General features: G+C 30.2%; 1 protein-coding gene across 1 annotated transcript in view; it reads right to left on the reverse strand.

Annotated features, from left to right (window-relative positions):
* The window catches only part of LOC111688698 (WD repeat and FYVE domain-containing protein 2), a 43,375-nt gene extending 32,652 nt beyond the window's left edge, over positions 1 to 10,723 (reverse strand). Inside the window, exons 1-3 of the mRNA XM_023451199.2 lie at positions 10,415 to 10,723; positions 9,965 to 10,312; positions 8,622 to 8,734 (exon numbers count right to left, since the gene is read on the reverse strand). Of these exons, the coding sequence (XP_023306967.2) occupies positions 8,622 to 8,734; positions 9,965 to 10,312; positions 10,415 to 10,569 (616 nt within the window). The 5' untranslated portion in view covers positions 10,570 to 10,723. The remainder of the gene's footprint in view (positions 1 to 8,621; positions 8,735 to 9,964; positions 10,313 to 10,414) is intronic.
* Positions 10,724 to 20,893: the final 10,170 nt, after the last annotated feature.

Genomic DNA, 20,893 nt, shown 5'->3' on the forward strand with positions numbered 1-20,893 from the left:
GCAGTCTCAACCGATTTTTCTTTGGTGTATGCGTGTCGAGAAGGCCATAAGAGAAACGTATTCAGTGACGTTCTGATATGAACGTCAATAATTCTTTCTAAGGAAGATAGACTAATCGGTCTATAGTCTTTCGCTTTGATGTGGGTGACTTTCCCACTTTTAGGAATGAACGTTACTTTGCACCTAGTCCATTGATCAGGTATGTAGGACCAGCTGAGGTAGGCTTGAAATATGGTTCGTAGACAGGGTGTGACTAGATTTATGTTGTGTTGTAGATAAGCAGGTGTGATACCATCCGGGTCTGGGGATTTTTATGGGTCAAAAGTATTAATTGCTCATTTAATAGCATCCTCGTCGAACTTAAAACCGGTGGGATGCTGATGAGAAGTGCCTGATCATGCCGTTGAATTGTTCAGAGGCAAGTTACCAGGGAAGTGAGTGTTCATCAATTATGTTAGTGATTCATGTACGATCGTTGTCCAACTACCGTCAGGCTTTTGAATGAAGCTTTGGACGGTCTGTGATTTTGTTAGGATTTTGCGCAGGCGACTGGTCTCAGAGGAGTTTTCAACATTACTGCAGAAATTCATTCAAGGCCTGCTTTTGGCGTTCCTAACCTGATTTTTGAACCTATTCAAAGAGGACTTGTATAAAGACCATTCTCCTAATCTTTTGGCCTGATTAAATAGTTTGCGGCATTCTTTGCGGGTCTTCGCTATTTCGGGGGACAACCAGGGTGGTTTTCCTTTCTTCCTTGGTATGGAGGGTTTGCAGATGACCTTAGTTTCTTCCTGGAAAGAGCAGGTAAGTTTATTTACCGCATTTTCTATATCTACTGTGTTACGTAGGATCCGGCTTTGTTCGGTCCAGTTTGTTTTCCTTCTATTTATAAAGGGTAGATTCTTCTCCTTAGTTAACTCTAATGAGACTCTAATGACAATACCCCCATATAAATTCCTCTTAAGGAAATGACTTAAAAGCTCAAAATAGGCTTATTAATACAAGTATAGTGGTGAAATTAGTCATAACCAAGTTTTTAAGAACACATATATTTGTACCAAATTTAATAAGGATGGATTCGAAATTTATCCTACACTACATATAGAGTCCTCTTTTGAAAACGAAGTTACGACATGCAATAGGATAAAATAACAGTATGATGATGAAAATCAACACAAAAAAGATTTATAGGATCCAAAATCTCATTACCAAATTTTGTATGGATGGGTCCATAATACGCTTTATGTTACCTTAGAGATTTTGCTTAGCATTAATCTTATGTGTGTCAAATTTCGTCTGTAAATTGATATATTTAAGCCAGTAATGAGCATTATAGTCTTTTGCAGAAGGGGACTTTATATGGGGGAAGGGTCATTTATGGGCCGATCCAAAAAATAGTACAGAGGTTTTGGCTCGTAAGAAAGTTACGTGTGTCGCATTTCATCGCTTCAGTCATATTTTTAAGACATTAATGAGCCTTAAAGCCATTTCCTGAAGTGAACCCAATAAGGGAAGTAGGGTCAGTTATGGCCCTATCCACATAAATGTTAGTAAAGTGACTTTGGCCCGCGAGGAACTTAATTTTATAAAATTTTATTGCTATATTCGTATACTTTAGCCATTAATGAGTGTTAAAGTAATTTTCAGAATGGGTAGGGTTATTTATGGGCCGATCCTTAAAAAATGATTAGTTTTGGTTCGTAACAAACTTACTTATACCGATTTTCATCGCTATACTCGAATTTCTAGGCCAGTAATGAGTGTAAAAGTCATTTTCTGAAGGAGACCTTTTATACGGGGATGGATGATTTATGGGACGACCCTTAAAAAAATTGGTAGAGAGGTTTTGGTTCGTAAGTCTTTTACTTATACCAAATTTTATTGATACACTCGCATTTTTGGGCCAGTAATGAGTGCAAAAGTCATTTTCTGAAGGGGACCTTATATAGGGGTATGGTCATTTATGGGCTGATCCTAAAAAAATTGGTGGAGAGGTTTTGGTTCGTAAGAAACTAATTTATACAAAATTTCATCGATATACTCGCATTTTTGGGTTTTAAATTTTTTTTGAAGGGGACCTTATATGGGGGTAGGGTCAATTATAGACGGATCCTCAAAAAAATTTGTAGAAAGATTTTAGCTCATATGGAACTCATATGTCGAATTTCATCGCTATACTCCTACTTCTAAAGCAGTTATGCCTGTTAAAGCTGTTTTCAGGAGGTCAACTTGTATGGGGGCTATCCGAAAAAGTGGACCGATATGACCCATTTTTAATACCAAACAAACCTTAGCAATAGGGAATATTTATGCAAAATTTCAACTGTCTAGCTCCTCTCGTGTGGTCCCTATCGTGATTTCAACAGACAGACGGACAAAAGGACGGACATGGCTAAATCGTCTTAGAGTTTAATAAGGACCCGGAATATATATACATTTATGGGTCACTAATATTTCGATGTGTTACAAACGGAATGAAAAAATCAATATACCCCCATCTTTTTTGATGGTGGGTATAAAAATAATATTTCTTCGTGTACAAAGGATTTCAACAATACTTTATATATCCGAACCGGAATTGTACTTTGTTGAGATATTTTTTTCGATGTATGTGGACCAACATTTTTCTCAAAATAATTTTTGCAAGAAAAAAATTTGAATTGTGAAACCGCACTAATTCAAATTTGCATAAAATACATGTAAATACGCATAAAATGAGGTTTGAGTGTACAGTGTCTCTCATAAGTATTCGAATTTAAGTATTATATGGAAAGAAACCAAATTTAATATTTTTTGTGTGCAAAATAAATAAATAAATACATTTGTTATATTATCTAGGCAGTCCTTAGGTTTCATATCTCAATTTTTATAACTTAAAAAATCTTCATTTACTTAATTAAGCTTTTCTTAAAGAAAGTCCATGAAATTACCTCACAAAAGTATTCGAATTTTTCCTGTATTTCATATTTCATCGTATTATACGAAACATAAAATTAGAATCAAATGTATTTTTTTGCATAAAATTGTTTAAGGGTTACTATCAACCGAAGGGATATATTTTTGACCATTTGGGCCACAATTTTGGGGCGATTTTACCATATTTATAAGTAATATCATTAAAATGGCGGATTTTGACCACATTTTCATTTATTTTTCCCTTTTTCCAGAGATAAATCCAAAATTTAATATTGAGATTTATTAGACTCCTTGAAGTATCTAAAAGTAATATATTTTGTTGTAGGGATCTGTACTTAAACGTTCCACGATGTATTTTTAGGGATCGTTCTTCTGTTTCTAATTGAATTATCTGGATCTTAAGCACCTTTTCGTTGCACTAGGATTGATATTTTTTATTTATTTATTTATTTAAGATTCATTTTTACAATCGAGCCTATTGGTTAAGCCATATATAATTGCTTAGACTAACAATTAATATTAATTTTAATTATAGAAATTCTAGAAAGATGGGAACAAAGAGATTAAAGATAGTATGGAAAGAATAGAATACAGGGAAAGAATTTATAATTTATAATAAAATGGAATAGAGAGTTCCTTGAACTTATACACCAGAGACTTCAATTAGGCGATTTAGGATGATCTTTTTAAATTTAGATACAGAGTATGAAAATATCTTGAGTCTAGATGGAAGTTGGTTGGTTCTTTCGTAAGAAGAACATGTTATTCTTGGAAGAATTATCTGTGTATTTCTGGAACTGTGAGAAAAGTTAAATAATTTATATAAATTCAGTGGTTTTCTATATTTAATAATCTTATAAAACAATGTTAACGATCTTATTTTAGCATAATCTGGAAAACTGCAACCGAGAAATCTATTTTCATAAAATGAAGTGTGATCGTGAACATGTAATTTATAAACATATCTTATTATTCGGCGAGTTACTCTTCTCAATTTTAAGTGTTCGCCTATCGAACATCCTTCAATAACTTCTAAACAGTACAAGATATAAAAATATTTTCCGGCAAAGTTATACACACACATATATATTTTCAATTTCCACGACATTGTAGCGGATTACAACTCCAAAACATGCCTTAACAAAACGTCATCCTCTACAGTAGATTTAAGTTTTTACTACTTATAACTTTCACGCTTATGTTGCCCATAACAATAACACTGGAAGTCTAAAATTTTTGGGTTTATTTTTATCATATCATATTTTGGAGTTAGACCATAATGATATGGAAATATTCAGCCAGTAATCCAATGGTTATAAAGAGAATGATTCTACTATATTGGATGGCGTTTCTTCGAGGCATGTTTTGGAGTTGTATACTTCTACAATATATTGAAAACTTAAAATGTATAAAAGCTGATATCTAAAAGAATACATACCAGACAACTTTCCCCGAAAATGTTTTACCCTAGTATTATAAAAAGGGACTAAGGTTCCAATAAGTTGAATTAGCTACAGAAGAATGATCCCATTAATATATCTTGGAACTTTTAAATTCAGGTTCTTGTAATAAAAAATATTATTTTTAGATACGCCAAGGGGTCTTTTAAGTCCCAATATCGAATTTTTGTTTTATCTCTGGAAAAAATTGCAAATATTGCCAAAAATCGCCATTTTAATGATATTACATAAAAAGATGGTACTATCCCCCAAAATTGTGGCCCAAATGGGCCAAAAATATATCCCTTCGGTTGAAAGTAATCCCTTAAACAATTTTAAGCATAAAAACCATTTGATTCCAATTTTATGTTTCGTATAATATGATGAAATGTAAAATACAGGAAAAATTCGAATACTTTTGTGAGGTAATTTTATGGACTTCTTTTAAAAAAAGCTTAATTAATTTATGTAAATGTAAATTTTTGAAATTCTAAAAAGTGTGATATGAAATCTAAGGACTGTCTAGATAATATAACAAATTTATTTATTTCGCACGCAAAAATTTATTAAATTTGGTTTCTTTTCATAGTATACCTAAATTCGAATACTTATGAGAGACACTGTATATGTATGTAAACGACGTTGTCGATGTTATTCAAACAAGTAATTGTAAGCCATTTTTTTGCAGATAATGTTTTTCTTTTTTTTAAATTACAAAAATAATCAAAATACTCACAACTCAATCAGAAATTTATTAAATATACAAAAATGCTATAAAGAAGTGAAAAATTTAAATGCGAAAATATGACAGTTTCATCCATTAAAATAAGAACTGTTTCAATATTCTATACAAATTTTCAACAATTTGCCAGAAACATATTTCTAAAAGATAATATGGAGTTTGAAAATCTCCGGTCTTTTTAAGAAATTATTGTATTCCACAATCTAGTGACACTGACGCAAAGCGGTCGACTCATGATCAGTGATGAGTGTCTAGGACATGTTAAAACAAGAGTTCTACTGTATGTACCATATTTACTCATTAAATAAAAAAATAAAAAAACAAGATTTGTCTTAGGTCGATAATTGCTCAAATTTACATTTTAATATGGTTTTTCGATGTTGCGATACAATTTCCTTTATGTGCGGAACAAAAATGTAACGGACCACCCTGTCTGTTAAGGCATTTAATTGATATATTTAAATTCCTCTTCTCTCCGATGTACATGAGTATATTTCCATTCCATAGAGAAACAATGGCAAACATGTTGACATTGTTACTCTATATTATACATGGGAATTTTTCATTAAGCATTAAAATTTCATTACCATTTATATAAAAAATTGTAATGAAAAATATTTTAAGTACTATTTAATGAAAATTATATTTTTTTTTATTATAACTTTTTTTGATAATGGTAATGAATTTGACAATGAATTTTCAAAAACGAATTTAATTAGTATTTATAATTGTCGAAAAATATATTAAGGAAAATTTTTCGAAGATTCTAGGTTTGTTCCCGTAGCCCAAATTGGCTGAAATTTTGCAGTCATAAGTACATCTGATGACAATACAATAATATGTTCGAATATTCGAAATAAAGTTCGAGATTTCGAAGTTATTTTCGATTTTTTTATGTTTTTAAATTAATCTCTGTGTCATAAAACCTAAAAAAAATTCGAAAATTCGAACTCGTGTTCGAAAAATGTTTAAAGCTTTAAAACTAGTTTTTCTAATCCGAATGTGCTGAAATTTGCCATTAATTTCAAAATTCGAACTAATGTTCGAATATTTTTAAAATCCATTGAATAATGGTAATGAAAATTTATTTTTAAATAATTACTAATGAAATCGTTTCATTAAAAACTATTACCATTAGACAAAATAATGCTAATGAAAAAATATTATATTTTTTTTCAATTTAATGCTAATGAAATCGTCAATTAATTGAAAGTAATATGAAACACAATATATTCATCGTAGGGTACAAGAAACTCGAAAGGCTTCGAGTCGGCGCTGAGTCGCCGCCGAACTATACTTAGGTACTTGAGCCGCCGCCGGAACATTCGGCTTAAATCGAATTTTTTAATTTGACTGTAAGGTTAATTATTTTTGATTGTGTAACAAAATGAATTATTATTGACCAAATTATATTTTAAAAACGTACACGATTTTTACATATGTATGTATATATATGTCGTTATTATATTTTTTAATAGATGTGAATGTGCAATAAGTTGTTTCGGAACTATTTTGCTTACATTTTTTTATATTAATTATATTTTGCAAAAAAAAAAAATTATTTAAAAAATATGTAAATGTATGTCTTCTTAATTTAAACATTCTCTTGTATGGCTATGGCCTCCGGAAGGTTAGTGGTTAGTGTTCTAGTCTGGTAGATCGGAGGCGGTGGTTTCGATTCCCACTAAGGTTATGATGTTTGGCACTACACACCGTTTCTTTTCTAATTTAAAAGTATTTGAGGGTGGTTTTAGACTTAAAACTTTCTTTCAAATATCGGAATATTTATCGTACTAATCTGTTTTATCGTGCGATGCTGCTGCCTCAGATACTTTACTGTTTTGAAGTGGTTTCTAGAACTATCGGATTGCGTTTTGCTAGATTGAAGCGCTTAAAGAACTCAATTGTTAGATTTGCTTATAATATTCGACGCAGAGAACATGTTTAAGATTCAATGAAACAATTTCTTGGCTGTTCCTTTAGTGAATTTGTAAAGTTTCGTAATTTGCTATATGTAATGCATTTATTTTGTTTTTTTCGTAATAGATATCCAAACTTTGTTCCCCCTAGGTTATCTTGAGATTCTTATTTTTTGCTCTTTCACGGCTGTGGAGCCCATTTTAGATTTAATATTTTTTATAACAAGAAATTTATTGTATGTCGAAGTCGTCGAAGTGTCGACCACATTAAATTTTTGACACCTTCGATCAAGTTAAAATTTAGACCATTTATTCTACAGTTAAATACGGTTTATATGACGTATTAAATTAAAATGTCATAAATTTGATTCTCTACAAATTTTGTTATGACTTCTAAACCCGTAATATACATAAGAAAGGAGATATTTCTAAAAAAATTATTATTTTGACGTTTGACCTCTAATATTTCATCTAATTAAGACATAATTTCAGATAAAATTATCCATAATATTTCTAACATCAAGAGTATGGTCTGTAGTAATTTTTACATTATTCGGCTTTAAAACCTTAATTTGAGTGGACTAAAAATGTATAAAAAGCACACATTTCCTATGCAATTTTTAAATGTAGCTAAATAAAAACGTCCATAACTTCTGATCCCATTAAGATCACAATTTGAAATTTTTACACCGTAATAATAGTTCTATTGCCTATTTCTTGTAAAAATATTAAGAAAAACAAAATACCATTTTTCAGGATATTCAAGGATAAAAGACATTTTTCGGTTTATGGTCCTTGAGTCAGGACCTAAAAAATATTTTATGAAATTTCGATAATGAGTAATCGGAGTCCTGTCGAAAGAGTGGTTTCTAGAACTATCGGATTTGAGTGGACTAAAAATGTATAAAATGCGCACATTTCCTATTTGTTATAATTGGATAACGGGTTCCAAAGTAATTAAGTCGTCAACATTACTAATTTTCTACAAAAATACGCGAGATGCCCAACTTTAGGAGCCCATAATATATGAACCGTATAAGTTATGGATGAATTTATACGTCGTACAAACCGTATTTAAGAGCAGAATATATGTACCGAGTTTAAGAAAAATCGAAGATGTTAAAATTTTAAAACTGCCTTTTTTGGTCGATAAATTTTTAATACTATTTTGGTCAAATTGGCTTTTTTATTACTGAATGAATAAATAAATGGTCAAAGTAAAAGTTATTGTGCTAAAATAAATATAATCATGGGTAAATATTTTCTAATTTCTTGAAAATTCGAAATTAAGGGCTTAACTACGTAGATGTTGTACTTAATGCTTATAAATGCAATTACTAAGTCAACTTTAGTATAAAAGCGTATTGTGAAGAACTGTTAATATAGGCCTTAAATTGACTCTAGTACTATTTATTTAAAATTTTGTTTTATAAAATAAAATATTTTTTAATAAATTTAAAACAGTCTTTAAGGGCCTAATTAATAATGAGTAAACTACTAACTGTCGATCTATCTTTCCCTCATTGCAATTTACACATAAAAATGTTAGCAGCAATATACTTTGCATTTTTTATTATAAGGCCTTTTTATGGACTTGTATCTTACCAGTATGCCCTTTTAATGTTGAACACAACTGAGTCCCTTGGATATCACAGCGAAGCATTGTGATTTGCCCAGCATTATCACCAATAAAGGCATATTTGGCCAATGCATCAAACCTATATTTAAAAATTATAAGGATTAATATATGTAGATATACAGTTAATCACAAAAATAAGTATACAGAAATAATGATAATTGTTTTTATTTAAAAAAGGATATTATTTTTTCATAAAACAAAAAAACTTTATGCATTTATTTATTAAAAATAGTTATGAAAATTATTATTTACTAATTTTTTTCTGGATATTTTTGTTATTTGAGTTCTTTTATAAAGTGAAGCTAAATAGGAGCAAAATTTACGTCACAAAAGTATACAGATTATATTAATAAATATTTGGTTTCAAGATATTAACAATATTTATGAAAATTTTACCTGTTTATAATCAAATATTTTTAAACAATAACTTGGAAAAAATCCACTTTTAGTTCCGAAAAATTGAAATTTTTGTTAATTGACCTGAATATTACTTATAGGAGCATTTCTTTATATATAAGGCCATCTTACTATTTAAACCCCCGTCATTGTCCAAAATAATAAGATTTTTATATTAAATCAAGCTCAATTAGTGGTATGAATACGAATTGAACAATTTTGAACAAGGATACGTCTTAATTTTTTGCTAGAACAAGGTATGGTTAGTAGCATTTTTGTACTTTGGAAATCGAAGGATTTAAAAATTAAAGGAAATAAATGTAATTATCAAAATTTTCAAGTTAGTATTAAGAAATCGGAGTTAAATTTCGGATTATAAGAACGTACTGTGATCAATATAGCCAAATCCATGCATATCGCATTACTTTTAAAATAACTCTTTTTCAAAAGTTAAAAATTCAATTCATCATTTGGAAGATTCAATGACCACCAGATCCAATATTTCGTAGAAATGAGAAAAACTGTTCTACTAATTATTTCCGGAGCCAATCTATCCAAATTTCAAAATTTCGGATCAAAAAGTGGATTTTTTCCAAGCTATTGTATACAAAATATTTTATTATAAAGTAATTTTATTCAAACTGTTAAAATTCTAAAATATATATTGAAATAATCTGTATACTTACTTTTGTGACGTAAATTTTGCACCTATTTTACTTCAGCTTAAATGAGAACTTGAATAACAAAAATATCCAGAAATAAAATAGTGAATAATAATTATTATAATTGTTTTTAATAAATAAATGTGTTAATTTTTTGTTTTTTGAAAAAATAGTACCCTTTTGTAATAAAACCAATTGTCAGTATTTCTGTATACTTATTTTTGTGATAACATTATGCGATTGTCACTTACTGCAAAGCCGTACACGCTGTTTCAAAATTGTATGTTCCTATACGTTTTGCAGTTTCCGTGCAATGATAAGCAAATAGCTTGTCTTTGCTACATGACAATATCCAATTATGAACTTTAGAATGTACTACGGCTACAACGCGAGCTTGGTGAGCTAAATAATCTCGAACAAATAAAAGGCTATTACAATCCTCTGATAAAATATACTCTGTAATAGTGCCGTTCTCCTGCCCAACATATAACTGTCTTGTGTCCTGAACATAACAAATACATGTACATCCTGATGGCATGCATTGACAGATGCTAGGCCAATATTGACCAGAATCACGTTTAACCCAAACACGAATAGTTCTTTATAATAACAAATAATTGAAAATACATTAATAATTGGATTAAAACTTTTATTATTCGCAAGCACTGATTTAATAAATCAGATATTGAATACGCCCTTACTTATCATCTGACACACTTATAACGCCATTTTCACCGGGCACCAGTATTGCTGCATTTATATCGTCACTACTCCCTTCTAATTTACTTAATAACTCCGGTTTTTTTGTACTGAATCGTTCATTTCGCTTTGGAGAAGGTTTAATTTCCGCTGCCATAATCGTTGGTTACAAAAAAGAAACCTTTTAATGTCCAGTTTTTGTGGGTGTGAATCACTCTAATATTAATTAATAGCTTATGTTTTATCAACAATAAATACAACACAACGAAAAATGAAAATTTTATATCTAAAACAACAACGTCAGTGTTTTTTTATTCTATTCCATTATTATTCTGATTAATATTGCCATATTCATGAAATCGCATGCTTTGTCTCAAACACATACAATACTTTGAGTCCAACTGCGACTGAATGCTAAAAAATGTAAAAAGTACAGTACAATCATTGCGTTAATCGGTTGTATTCAAAATTTTTCTTTAGGTTTTTTAAACAATTTTAGCCAAATTCACGAAAATTGTTTTCATAAACCTGAATTAGCATAAAATACCATTAACGTATATAAAATTTTTTTTGTATGCTCTACCCTTCTTTAAGCCGACAATAAGTTGATTTTTAAATTTGTTTTCTCAGATAAAGATTTTTTCGTTAATTATAGGTTGACAATTAATATGTTTTCTTTAAAAATAAAATCCAAAAAGAAGTATTTTAACGTTTAAAAATTTGTAAATAAAATTCAAGAAAAATTATGACGATTATATTTTGGGAAAATACTCAAATCTAGGCATTATTAGATTAATATATGAATATATGAGAATAAACCAATAGGTCAGCAATATTTTTGTAATGGTCAAAATCATTTGATATCTCTTTTTCATAGTTTCTTGCAAAGAATAAATAAGAAATGAAACGCTGTCAAAAAGTACCTAAGTCTACTGTCTGTCGGTACCTAACTCTAAGAATGTATAAGTAGAATTCTCAAGCGGATTTAAAAATTTTGAAAAAACAATTAATTAATTTAAATTTATATTTTAAAATATTTCTTTGAATATTTTGCAACATAATTTATCTATAAACAATATATATGAACGAATTTTTGCTTCTTAATCTGCAATATTGAAATAATAAATAGTTAAGTTGAAATATTTGTTTCTTGTACCATACGAAAATTTACAACATTGTTTTTTTTTAGTTTAAATTTCAACAATAAAAATTAAACGTCAAAGAAATAAAAAATATTTTTTCGTAAGTAAAAAAAATAATTTTTTTTCGGGCTATTAAATACATTTAAAGTGTGCAAAAAAATAATAAAATATAACTTTAAGTGATAAAAAATATTTTCAAGTGGTATAAGCCGAATTTTCGCGACAAAATTTGGAAGTTTGGAGAGAGAGTAAGATTCTTACATAAGTGTTAGAGAAAAGGCTCAGTTCCGTAACGTTTCTGTTCTGTGACGTTCCGTTGACTGTTTATGTGTAGTTAGTTTATACGTAAGAACGTAGCAGCTGTTTTTAAGAATAAGCAAAAAAAGCAACTCTGATTTGTTGTGTCAAAAACCAGAGTTGATTTTCTTTCTTTGTGTCTAAAGCTAGAGTTGTTTTTTTCCATATGTTTACAAATGTATATAGATAGTGGACAGATTTATAATTATAAAAAGTAAAAACACGAAACACGTTTTTTTTAATTTCATTCTTGGTCTTTTCTTTTTTTCTATAGCATTTATGTTGAAAGTAATGTCAACTTTGATATTTTCTTTGACATATTTCAGAGTTTTATCTCTCTTACTTTATAGTTTTCGCGTTTTTTTTTTAATTTTTAAACTTCATAGCATTTAGTATAATTTTTTTAATAAATATTTACTAATATAAGAAATACATTAATTTTAAATTATTTCAATTAATCGTAATAATTAAATTTTTTTGGATGTACATTATTTTTAAAACATTAACATCACTGTTTTTTTCTTGTTTACATCTTTATTGTATTTTATGTCAGCTGTTTATAGCTGTCACTTAACGTTGCGGATTGAATTCTATTTTCTACAGACTCATCCGCAACGCAACTTCAACGTTACGGCCAAACTAACGACTTACACAGGTTTTCGTAAGCCAAATACGAATCAGCTGATTCATCACGGAACGCAACGTAGAGACTAACTGAGCCTTTAGTGTTCTGTGGTTTCTTGGTTAAATATAATGCCATAAAGTATGTAATTAATTGTGTAAATTATATTGATTATTATAATACCAATGCAAAATTCGCCGGCGTTAAAATTGATCAAATATCAAAGAAATTTATCAATATTTGCAATAATTTTTCCAAAATTGGAAGGAAAATAAGTAAAAGAGGAAAATTTGCAATAGTGATGTAAATTTTGTAGCAAAATATTCGTTATTCAGATACTTTAAATAGTAATTTAAAAGTATATGTTATTATTTTTTTGGGGGGGTTTTAAATAGGATGGCGGTGCATTAAGCACTCATATTGCCAGGTTATCACACGTTTGTCCAGAGAAAACCCCACCAAACGACCTATACATTCATATAGGAAGTTGGAGCATCCGGACTTAATTTCATCAAAAGTAATAATTGTCTCCACCAGAAAAAGTTTTAGAGTTTTAATGGTCTCCACCAGGGTATATTTGAGTTTAAATGGTCTCCACCAGGTTATATCGTGAGTATTTAATTGTCTCCACCAGTTAAAACATAACCTCACTCTGAGGTATAACGAAAGCACTCGTTTAATGAAGACAACGCATAACATAGAACAGTTATAAGAAGTAGTGCATTAAATTAGTGCTGGGTGAGAAGTAATTCTGTCGAAAGCCCAGCAAAGAGCACAAGCCTGACCGTCCTTAAGAAATAAAAACGATGACGAGAGATGAAAAATCTATTTCCCTCTCTTTCGCACAAAACGAATTTAATGATTTTTTAGCTGTATTTTATATACCTCTTCTCACCAAACAATTTAAAAATCAAACAAAAGCTGATTTTAGACTTTTTCAAATATCAAAAGTGACATCTCTGTATACTTTGTGCCTGAATTACAACTGATATGTTATTATAAGCAAAGTAAATTAATAAAGTAGCATCATTTGAACAGCTGACTATTTTTTTTAACTAAAGTTTCCATAGAAAAATAAAATTAGTTGTCATAGTTTGTTTTGAAAATTGTTAACATTGTTAATGTCGCCATTTTTAAATTGTGTTTTGCTATTTGTTAAAATTTGTGAAAAGTTGAAAAAATTAATTAAAAGTGTTTTTATAGTAGTTTAAAAGTGTTATAAATTGTATAATATATAATAATATAATTAATTACATATATAAAAAATTTCATTAATTCACCGCAAAATGAAATGACTTCACCTTATAGTCTATTCGCCTTGATATATTATATTATATTATAATGTTGCGAATGGATAATTCTACTCCGGCGGAGTAATTTTCAATATTTGGCCATAATGCCGCCAGCCGTGTAAATACTTCATAGGCGTTTCTTAATATTAAGTGTTCCGGAAGAGATTTTTTAGTTATCACGTTATCTACACAATTTTAATATAAAATATAAAACAATATTTTTCTTTAATAACATATTTGTATACATACCCATTATGCCATTATTTATTTATTTTCAGATTTTTTACATAAATAATTCAAAATTTTAATGAAGTTTTTCTCCGTTTAATGGTCAGTTTTAAATTTAAAAATGTAAACAATAAAAAACTTTGACAGCTACGTAAACCAGGCGAATTAAGAAAAAAAATTATAAGCTGATTAAATAATACCACCTTATATGAATTCGCCTTGGTGAAGTTATTTCATTTTGCGGCGTATTCATAAAATTTTTAATATATGTAGTTTGACAGCGTCCAGTTTTAATTCACCATTTTTTCGTAGCCGTCAAAGTTTGCTATTTTCCGTTAGACGGAGAAAAACTTCGTTAATATTTTGAATTATTTATGTAAAAAATCTGAAGATACAAAGCATCTCGTAAACAAATATCATTTTATTTAAATAATTGCATAATTAATATATATACAAATATGTTATTTAAGAAAAATATAATTTTTCTATTAAATGTTAACATGTTATAATTTATATTAAAATTGTCTAGATAACATGATTAACTAAAAATAATCTCTTCCGGAACACTTAATATTAAGAAACGCTTATAAAGAATTAATTAAAAGCTTTATATAACAAAACTCATATGAGGTATTTACCCGTCCGGCGGCTGCTACATCATGGCCAGATATTGAAAATTACTCCGCCGGAGTAGAATTATCCATTCGCAACAAATATTCATTCATTCGTAATATAATATTTTCATGAATATGTACTTTTTATATTTATTTTTCACAAAAAATTAAGTATTACTTAACTTCAGGCACTCACTTAAATTCTGCAAATTAATCTGCCGGAATAGAATTTTTCGTTTGAAACAAACATTATTCAATTCAGAATATATTTTCCTCACAAATTTTCTTATCTTTATCTTTATTTTTTAATAAAATATAAACATTTTACAAAAAATTTTCATTAAATAAATTCGCTGTACTTATGGTTTTTGACATCTACGTAAACCAAATGCAAAAACAAAATACATGTAAAATGCCTTGCTACGTTTCGAGCCGTTTTTGGCCCTTCAGACGGTCACACTTTACGTACGACAAGTCTAATGGAAAAGTGAAATGAAATTCCTTCCGTATAACGAAAAGAGAAATAAAGTCGTATGAATTATATCTTTTGTGTTTACACGATTGGTATAAAACAATTAAACAGCCAGATGGAAACAGCTGTTTCACTTTTTTTATATGTGTTTGCATAAAAATACATCCCTGATCTAATAAAATATTTTTTATGAATACAAGCGTATACAGTGTCTCTCATAAGTATTCGAATTTAATGTATTATGAAAACAGACATTATTTTATAATAGATTTTGTGGGAAAATAAATAAATAAATAAATTTATTATGTTGTCCAACTAGTCCTTAAATTTTATATCACATTTTAAAAATTAAAAAAAAAAATAAAAAACTTAAACTAATTTATTTTTTTTTTTAAAAAGTGCAAAAAATAGCTTCACAAAAGTATTCGAATTTTTTTGTATAAATCATATAAAGATTAGCATTATGAAGTAAAAATGAGCAATTAAAATGAAATTAATGTTTTGTATAGTAGCCTTTGTTTTGAAAAACAACTTCGAGCGTCATTGGACCGTTTCTACCAATTTATGGCTTAGTTCTGAAGTTATTATGTCACATTCTTCATGCAAAGCAACCGTATGCTGGTTTTGGAGAATATTGAGTGATTTAAAAGTTGTTCTTGTAAATATAACCACAAATTTTTAATGAAGTTCAAGTCCAGACAACTCTATAAAATTTGATGAAAGAATACACTTAGTGTTGTAAATGATTAACATTTTCACGTATCTGGTCGTGTATTTTGGATCGTTTTTCTGTTGAAAAATAAATTGAATGGGTTGTAGCCACATTTTGGTGGTACTAGCTTGTAAATTCTGCTCTAAAATTGACAAGTGGATCTTCTAGTCTTTAAAAATAAAATAATTTTAACAGTCCAACACCGAGGACGGACACAGAACCCCAAAATATGACAGAGCAACATGGGTCATTTACAGAAGGTTTTAAGTTAGATAATTCCAAGGCATCTCCAAGCTTTCGCCATGTCATTTGACGACCATCCGTGCCAAAAATATTATATTTGTTCTCATCGTCGAAGATAACCTCCTTCCAGAATCCAATATTGTTACTTATGAGTCTTTTTGCGGAGTAAAGACACTTTACATCTATTAACTATGCGCGGTTCCACCTTGGTACTTAACCATGCAAATTATAACTCCCTAGTACTTTTCGCACAAATTTTTATTCACAGGACTGTCCTGAGTTTGTTGTTTATTTTTGGAGCTGATGAAGGTTCCTTCGGTATTTCTTCAGTATATATCTGTCCTGTATTGACAGCAATTTTGGACGACTTGATAATGGTAAATACTCAATGGAAAAATATATTGTCGATGGGAATCTATCTAACATTTCCCATATGTATTTAATTGATCGACCTTGAACCTTACACTGTTATAAATTACTTTTTTTAATTTGAATTGATCAACTCTCTTTCGAGCAAAAAGCTGTATTTTATATACCACTTCTCACCAAACAATTTTAAAATCGAACAAAAGCTGATTTTAGACTTTTTCAAATGTCAAAAGTGATATCTCTGTAGACGTTTTATATAAGATTGACTGACTTGGTCACTTGCCGGCGTTTTTTATACCTTGGCATCATCTTCTAGACATTTCCAGGGTATTCTAGCGACATCTTCCAGATACTTCTAGCATTGTTTTAACGGTCACATTCTTGAAAGCACTACTGTGTTTATTTAAAAGCACTCACACTTAGTGTTGCCATACCAAATGTTACTTTAACAGATAGAAGTTTCCGAAAATAGAATGTTTCTAAACAAATGTTGTTTAGAAACATTCATAATGAATCCTGAAACTGGCGGTTAAGAACTGTTTAACTGCTTTAGCTGGCCTTCGCAAAATCCTTCAGAATTTACTGCTCGATCGTATCTGGCCTTCATTTTATCACTAGCCATTTTTACTCGTGTCCGCACAAATTCACGGACTTCATTAAGGCCATCTTGCCCTTGGGAAAAGTTTTCATCATTCTCACTTTTTGATGATGGCTTTATACGAAATTCTAAATCACCAGGCAGCTTGAGTTCTGTTCCAAAAATAATTTTTGCAGGTGTTCGAGAGGTTCGAGCAGAAATTTTGGTAAGTGTTCATCCCAATCCTTCTGAAGTGCACTAACCACTATTCTCAAATATTCCTCCAGTGTGCGATTGAATCTTTCGAAAATGTCATCTGATTCAAAATTTCTGCCGTGGTCCGAGTGTTATTCCAATGGTACACCATAACGGGGTCATTTCTTTGCGCTTCAGACCAATCCTCATTGGAATCTGTATGTGTAAGACGAACATCGATGACGCTTTCTTTTACCTCAGCCTTGCGTAATGTTTGCATTGCATGCTGCATGGTCTTTTCGATAGAGCATCCGCATTACCATGTTTTCCACCTTTCCTGTACTCAATGCTAAAATCATAAGACTGAAGGCGTTCAATCCAACGAGCGAGTTGCCCTTCAGGTTCTTTAAATTGCAGCAACCACCTGAGGGCAGAGTTATCGGATCTCAGTTGGAAGTGTTGCCATATAGATACTTATGGTAGTGCTTGACACACTCATTACTGCTAAGAGTTCACGTCGTTTACGCAATAGTTCCTCTCTGGCTTTGAAAGCGGATACTTAAGTATCCGATGACCCTTTCAGTACCATCGACCACTTGGAAAAGTACACCGCCTATTTCATATCCGCTCGCATCGCTATCTACTATAAACTATTTACATGGTGTGGGATATCACAGAATTGGTGCCGTACATAATAGATCCTTGAGCTTGTGGAATGCTTGTTCCTGTGCTTTACTCCATTGGAATAGTTTCGAATTCTTAGTCAACTCATGTAGGCTTGTAGCTACACTGGCAAAAGTTGGAACAATCGTATGTACAGAGGCCGAGAAAACTGCGTAATTCGTGGAGATTTTTCGGGCGAGGCCAGTCCTTTACAGCAATTATTTTATCCTCATCTATTGATATTCTATCAGCTGTTACACGATGCCCCAAATATTTAACTTCCTTCTAAATCAATGCACACTTCTTTGCACTAAGTTTAAGTCCAGCCGCTGATATTCTTTTAATGACTTCTTCAAGGTTCTTCAGGTGTTCATCAAAAGTCTTCCCCATTACAATTATGTCGTCGAGGTACACCAAGCATGTCTTCCCAAGAATTCCTTTTAATACCTATTTCATTAATCGCTCGAATGTTGCTGGAGCATTGCAGAGTCCAAAGGGCATTACATTAAACTGCCATAGTCCACCACTAGCACTAAACGGTGTCGTTTCTTTGTCTGCAATCTCTACTTGCCCATATCGAATTTGCAAGTCCAATGTGGAGAACCATTTTGTTCCACCTAGCGTGTCCAGAGTATCATAAATTCTAGGTAGCGGATAGCTGTCTTTCTTGGTGACATCATTCAGCTCTCTGTAATCGACACAGAATCTTGTGCTGCCATCTTTCATCTTAACTAAAACCACAGGCGAGCTCCAAGGACTAGAAGATGGTTCGATTACGCCGTTCCGCTCCATTTCGTTCACCAACTCCTTCACTTCGTTTCGTTTTGCTAAAGGAATACTTCTGAGATCCAGCTTGATGGGTCTCGCATCACCAGTATCTATTTGATGTTTCACAATTGATGTTCTACCTTGGTTTTGACTTTTTAAAGTACAAATTATATAGTACACGATAGCACACTTGACTTTATTAACTTTACTTAATAGAGTCACTTACTGACTTGGTCTCTTGCCAGCGTTCCCTGATATTCTAGCTACATCTTCCGGATACTTCTAGCATTGTTTTAACGGTCACATTCTTAAAAGCACTACTGTGTTTATTTAAAAGCACTCACACTTAGTGTTGCCATACCAAATGTTGTTAAAGTAACATAGATGTTTCCGGAAATGGAATGTTTCTAAACAAATGCTGTTTAGAAACATTCATAATGAATCTTGAAACTGGCCGTTAAGAACTATTTAATTTAAATGCAAATACAATTTCGTAACAATATAAAAAAACAATATTTCAAAACCACACAGCTTAATCACTTTCTTTTTACTTTCTTATTTATATCTCATCTTGTTGACTTCAGTGTCGCTTTTAAATTTGGTTTTGTTTCCTTAGCACTTAACTACTGTCATTTACTGGAAAATGTATGTTGCCAGTTTTCATACCGTTAACTGTATATGTTTACTAATCCAAATACATTTTCCAAAAAATTATATATTTGAAATATATAATGAAATCTGTTACTTTCTTCTTTTTATCCACATTTGTTATTCATGTCAGTTTTTCCAAAGAAGTAGCTGGCATACATTCACAATCGATGAAACACATGCAGATACGATCAACCATCTTTCTACAAACAATTGTTCAATTCACAATCGATGTTGTAGCGTTATATGCGTTGTATGTCGGCAGCTGCTACAATAATCATAACAATGTTGTTGGTATTTTCTATGCAAAAGCTCTATACAACTCATACGACAATTTTTCATATGTTTTTCGAATGTTGTAAGAAATTTTAGTGTTGCCAATTGTTTATTTCAACTTATAAACAAAAATTCAAACGATTTTAGCATAAAAAAAACGATAAAGTGGTAACACTGAAATCAAAAACAAACAGCTGTTTATAAAAACAAAAAAACTAAATTTTATTAAAAACAGTTTATTTATTAGTTTAAAATGTGGAATAAAGAAAACAAAAGAATTGAAAATTCAAAGAAATTAATTTGGTTTATTTCGCATGTTTAATTAATCTAATATTTTTTTTATTTTTTTAATCTTTTGACATTGTTATGTGTATTTGTTTTGATTGTTTTTTTTCACAATATACAACTTGATTGTGAATTGAACAAATATCTCTAAAATAAACATTTAATGAATGAACGGGACAAACTAAAAGAAAAGAGATAAAAATAACTATTAGCACATTTATTTTAATAAATTTTACAATTTTTAGAAAATCGCACTAAGCACACAGAAACTCGAAAAACAACACAATTGAAAATACATGTAGTAAACAACATTCGTGGACGGACATCAAGAAAGTTAACATGCAAAACCAAATACAAAAAATCTTAAATCGGCTGTACCGAATCTTATATACCCTTCACCATAGTGTGTTAAAAAAGTCGGTATCAACAACTCTTCTTTCAAATCACTTATATCGCGCTGAACATACTTAATTTCATGTTTCTAAATTCAATATTATAGAAAATTCAAAAAGTACCTTAAAAAATTCCAATAAGTTCACGTTTTCCGGTTCTCAATATTTTCAACTCTACATACTTAATATTATGTTTCTAGGTTCAATATTATAGGAAATTCAAAAAGTACCTTTTGCAGAACGAAAAAGTACCAAAAAACTCACATCGATTTGTTCTCATTCCGGTCTCTACATACTTAATTTCATGTTTCTAAGTTCATTATTATAGAAAACTCAAAATGTACCTATTGAAAACGAAAAAGTACCAAAAAGTTCATTTTTTCCGGTTTTCACCTAATTTTGCATTTACATACTTAATTTCATGTTTCTGGGTTCATTATTATAGAAAACTCAAAAAGTACCTTTTGGAAAACGAAAAAGTATGGGTTCTCACCTAATTCAGACCACACATTTCTAGGTTCAATATTATGGAAAATTCAAAAGTACCTTTTAAGAAACAAAAAAGTACCAAAAGGTTTACTTTTCCTGCTTCTCATCTAATTCCGACTACATACTAAATTTTAATTTTTCTTGATTGAATATTATAGAAAATTAAAAAAGTACCTTTTGAAAAACGAAAAAGTACC

The sequence above is a fragment of the Lucilia cuprina genome, chromosome 2 (assembly GCF_022045245.1).
Source record: "Lucilia cuprina isolate Lc7/37 chromosome 2, ASM2204524v1, whole genome shotgun sequence".
NCBI lineage: Eukaryota > Metazoa > Arthropoda > Insecta > Diptera > Calliphoridae > Lucilia > Lucilia cuprina.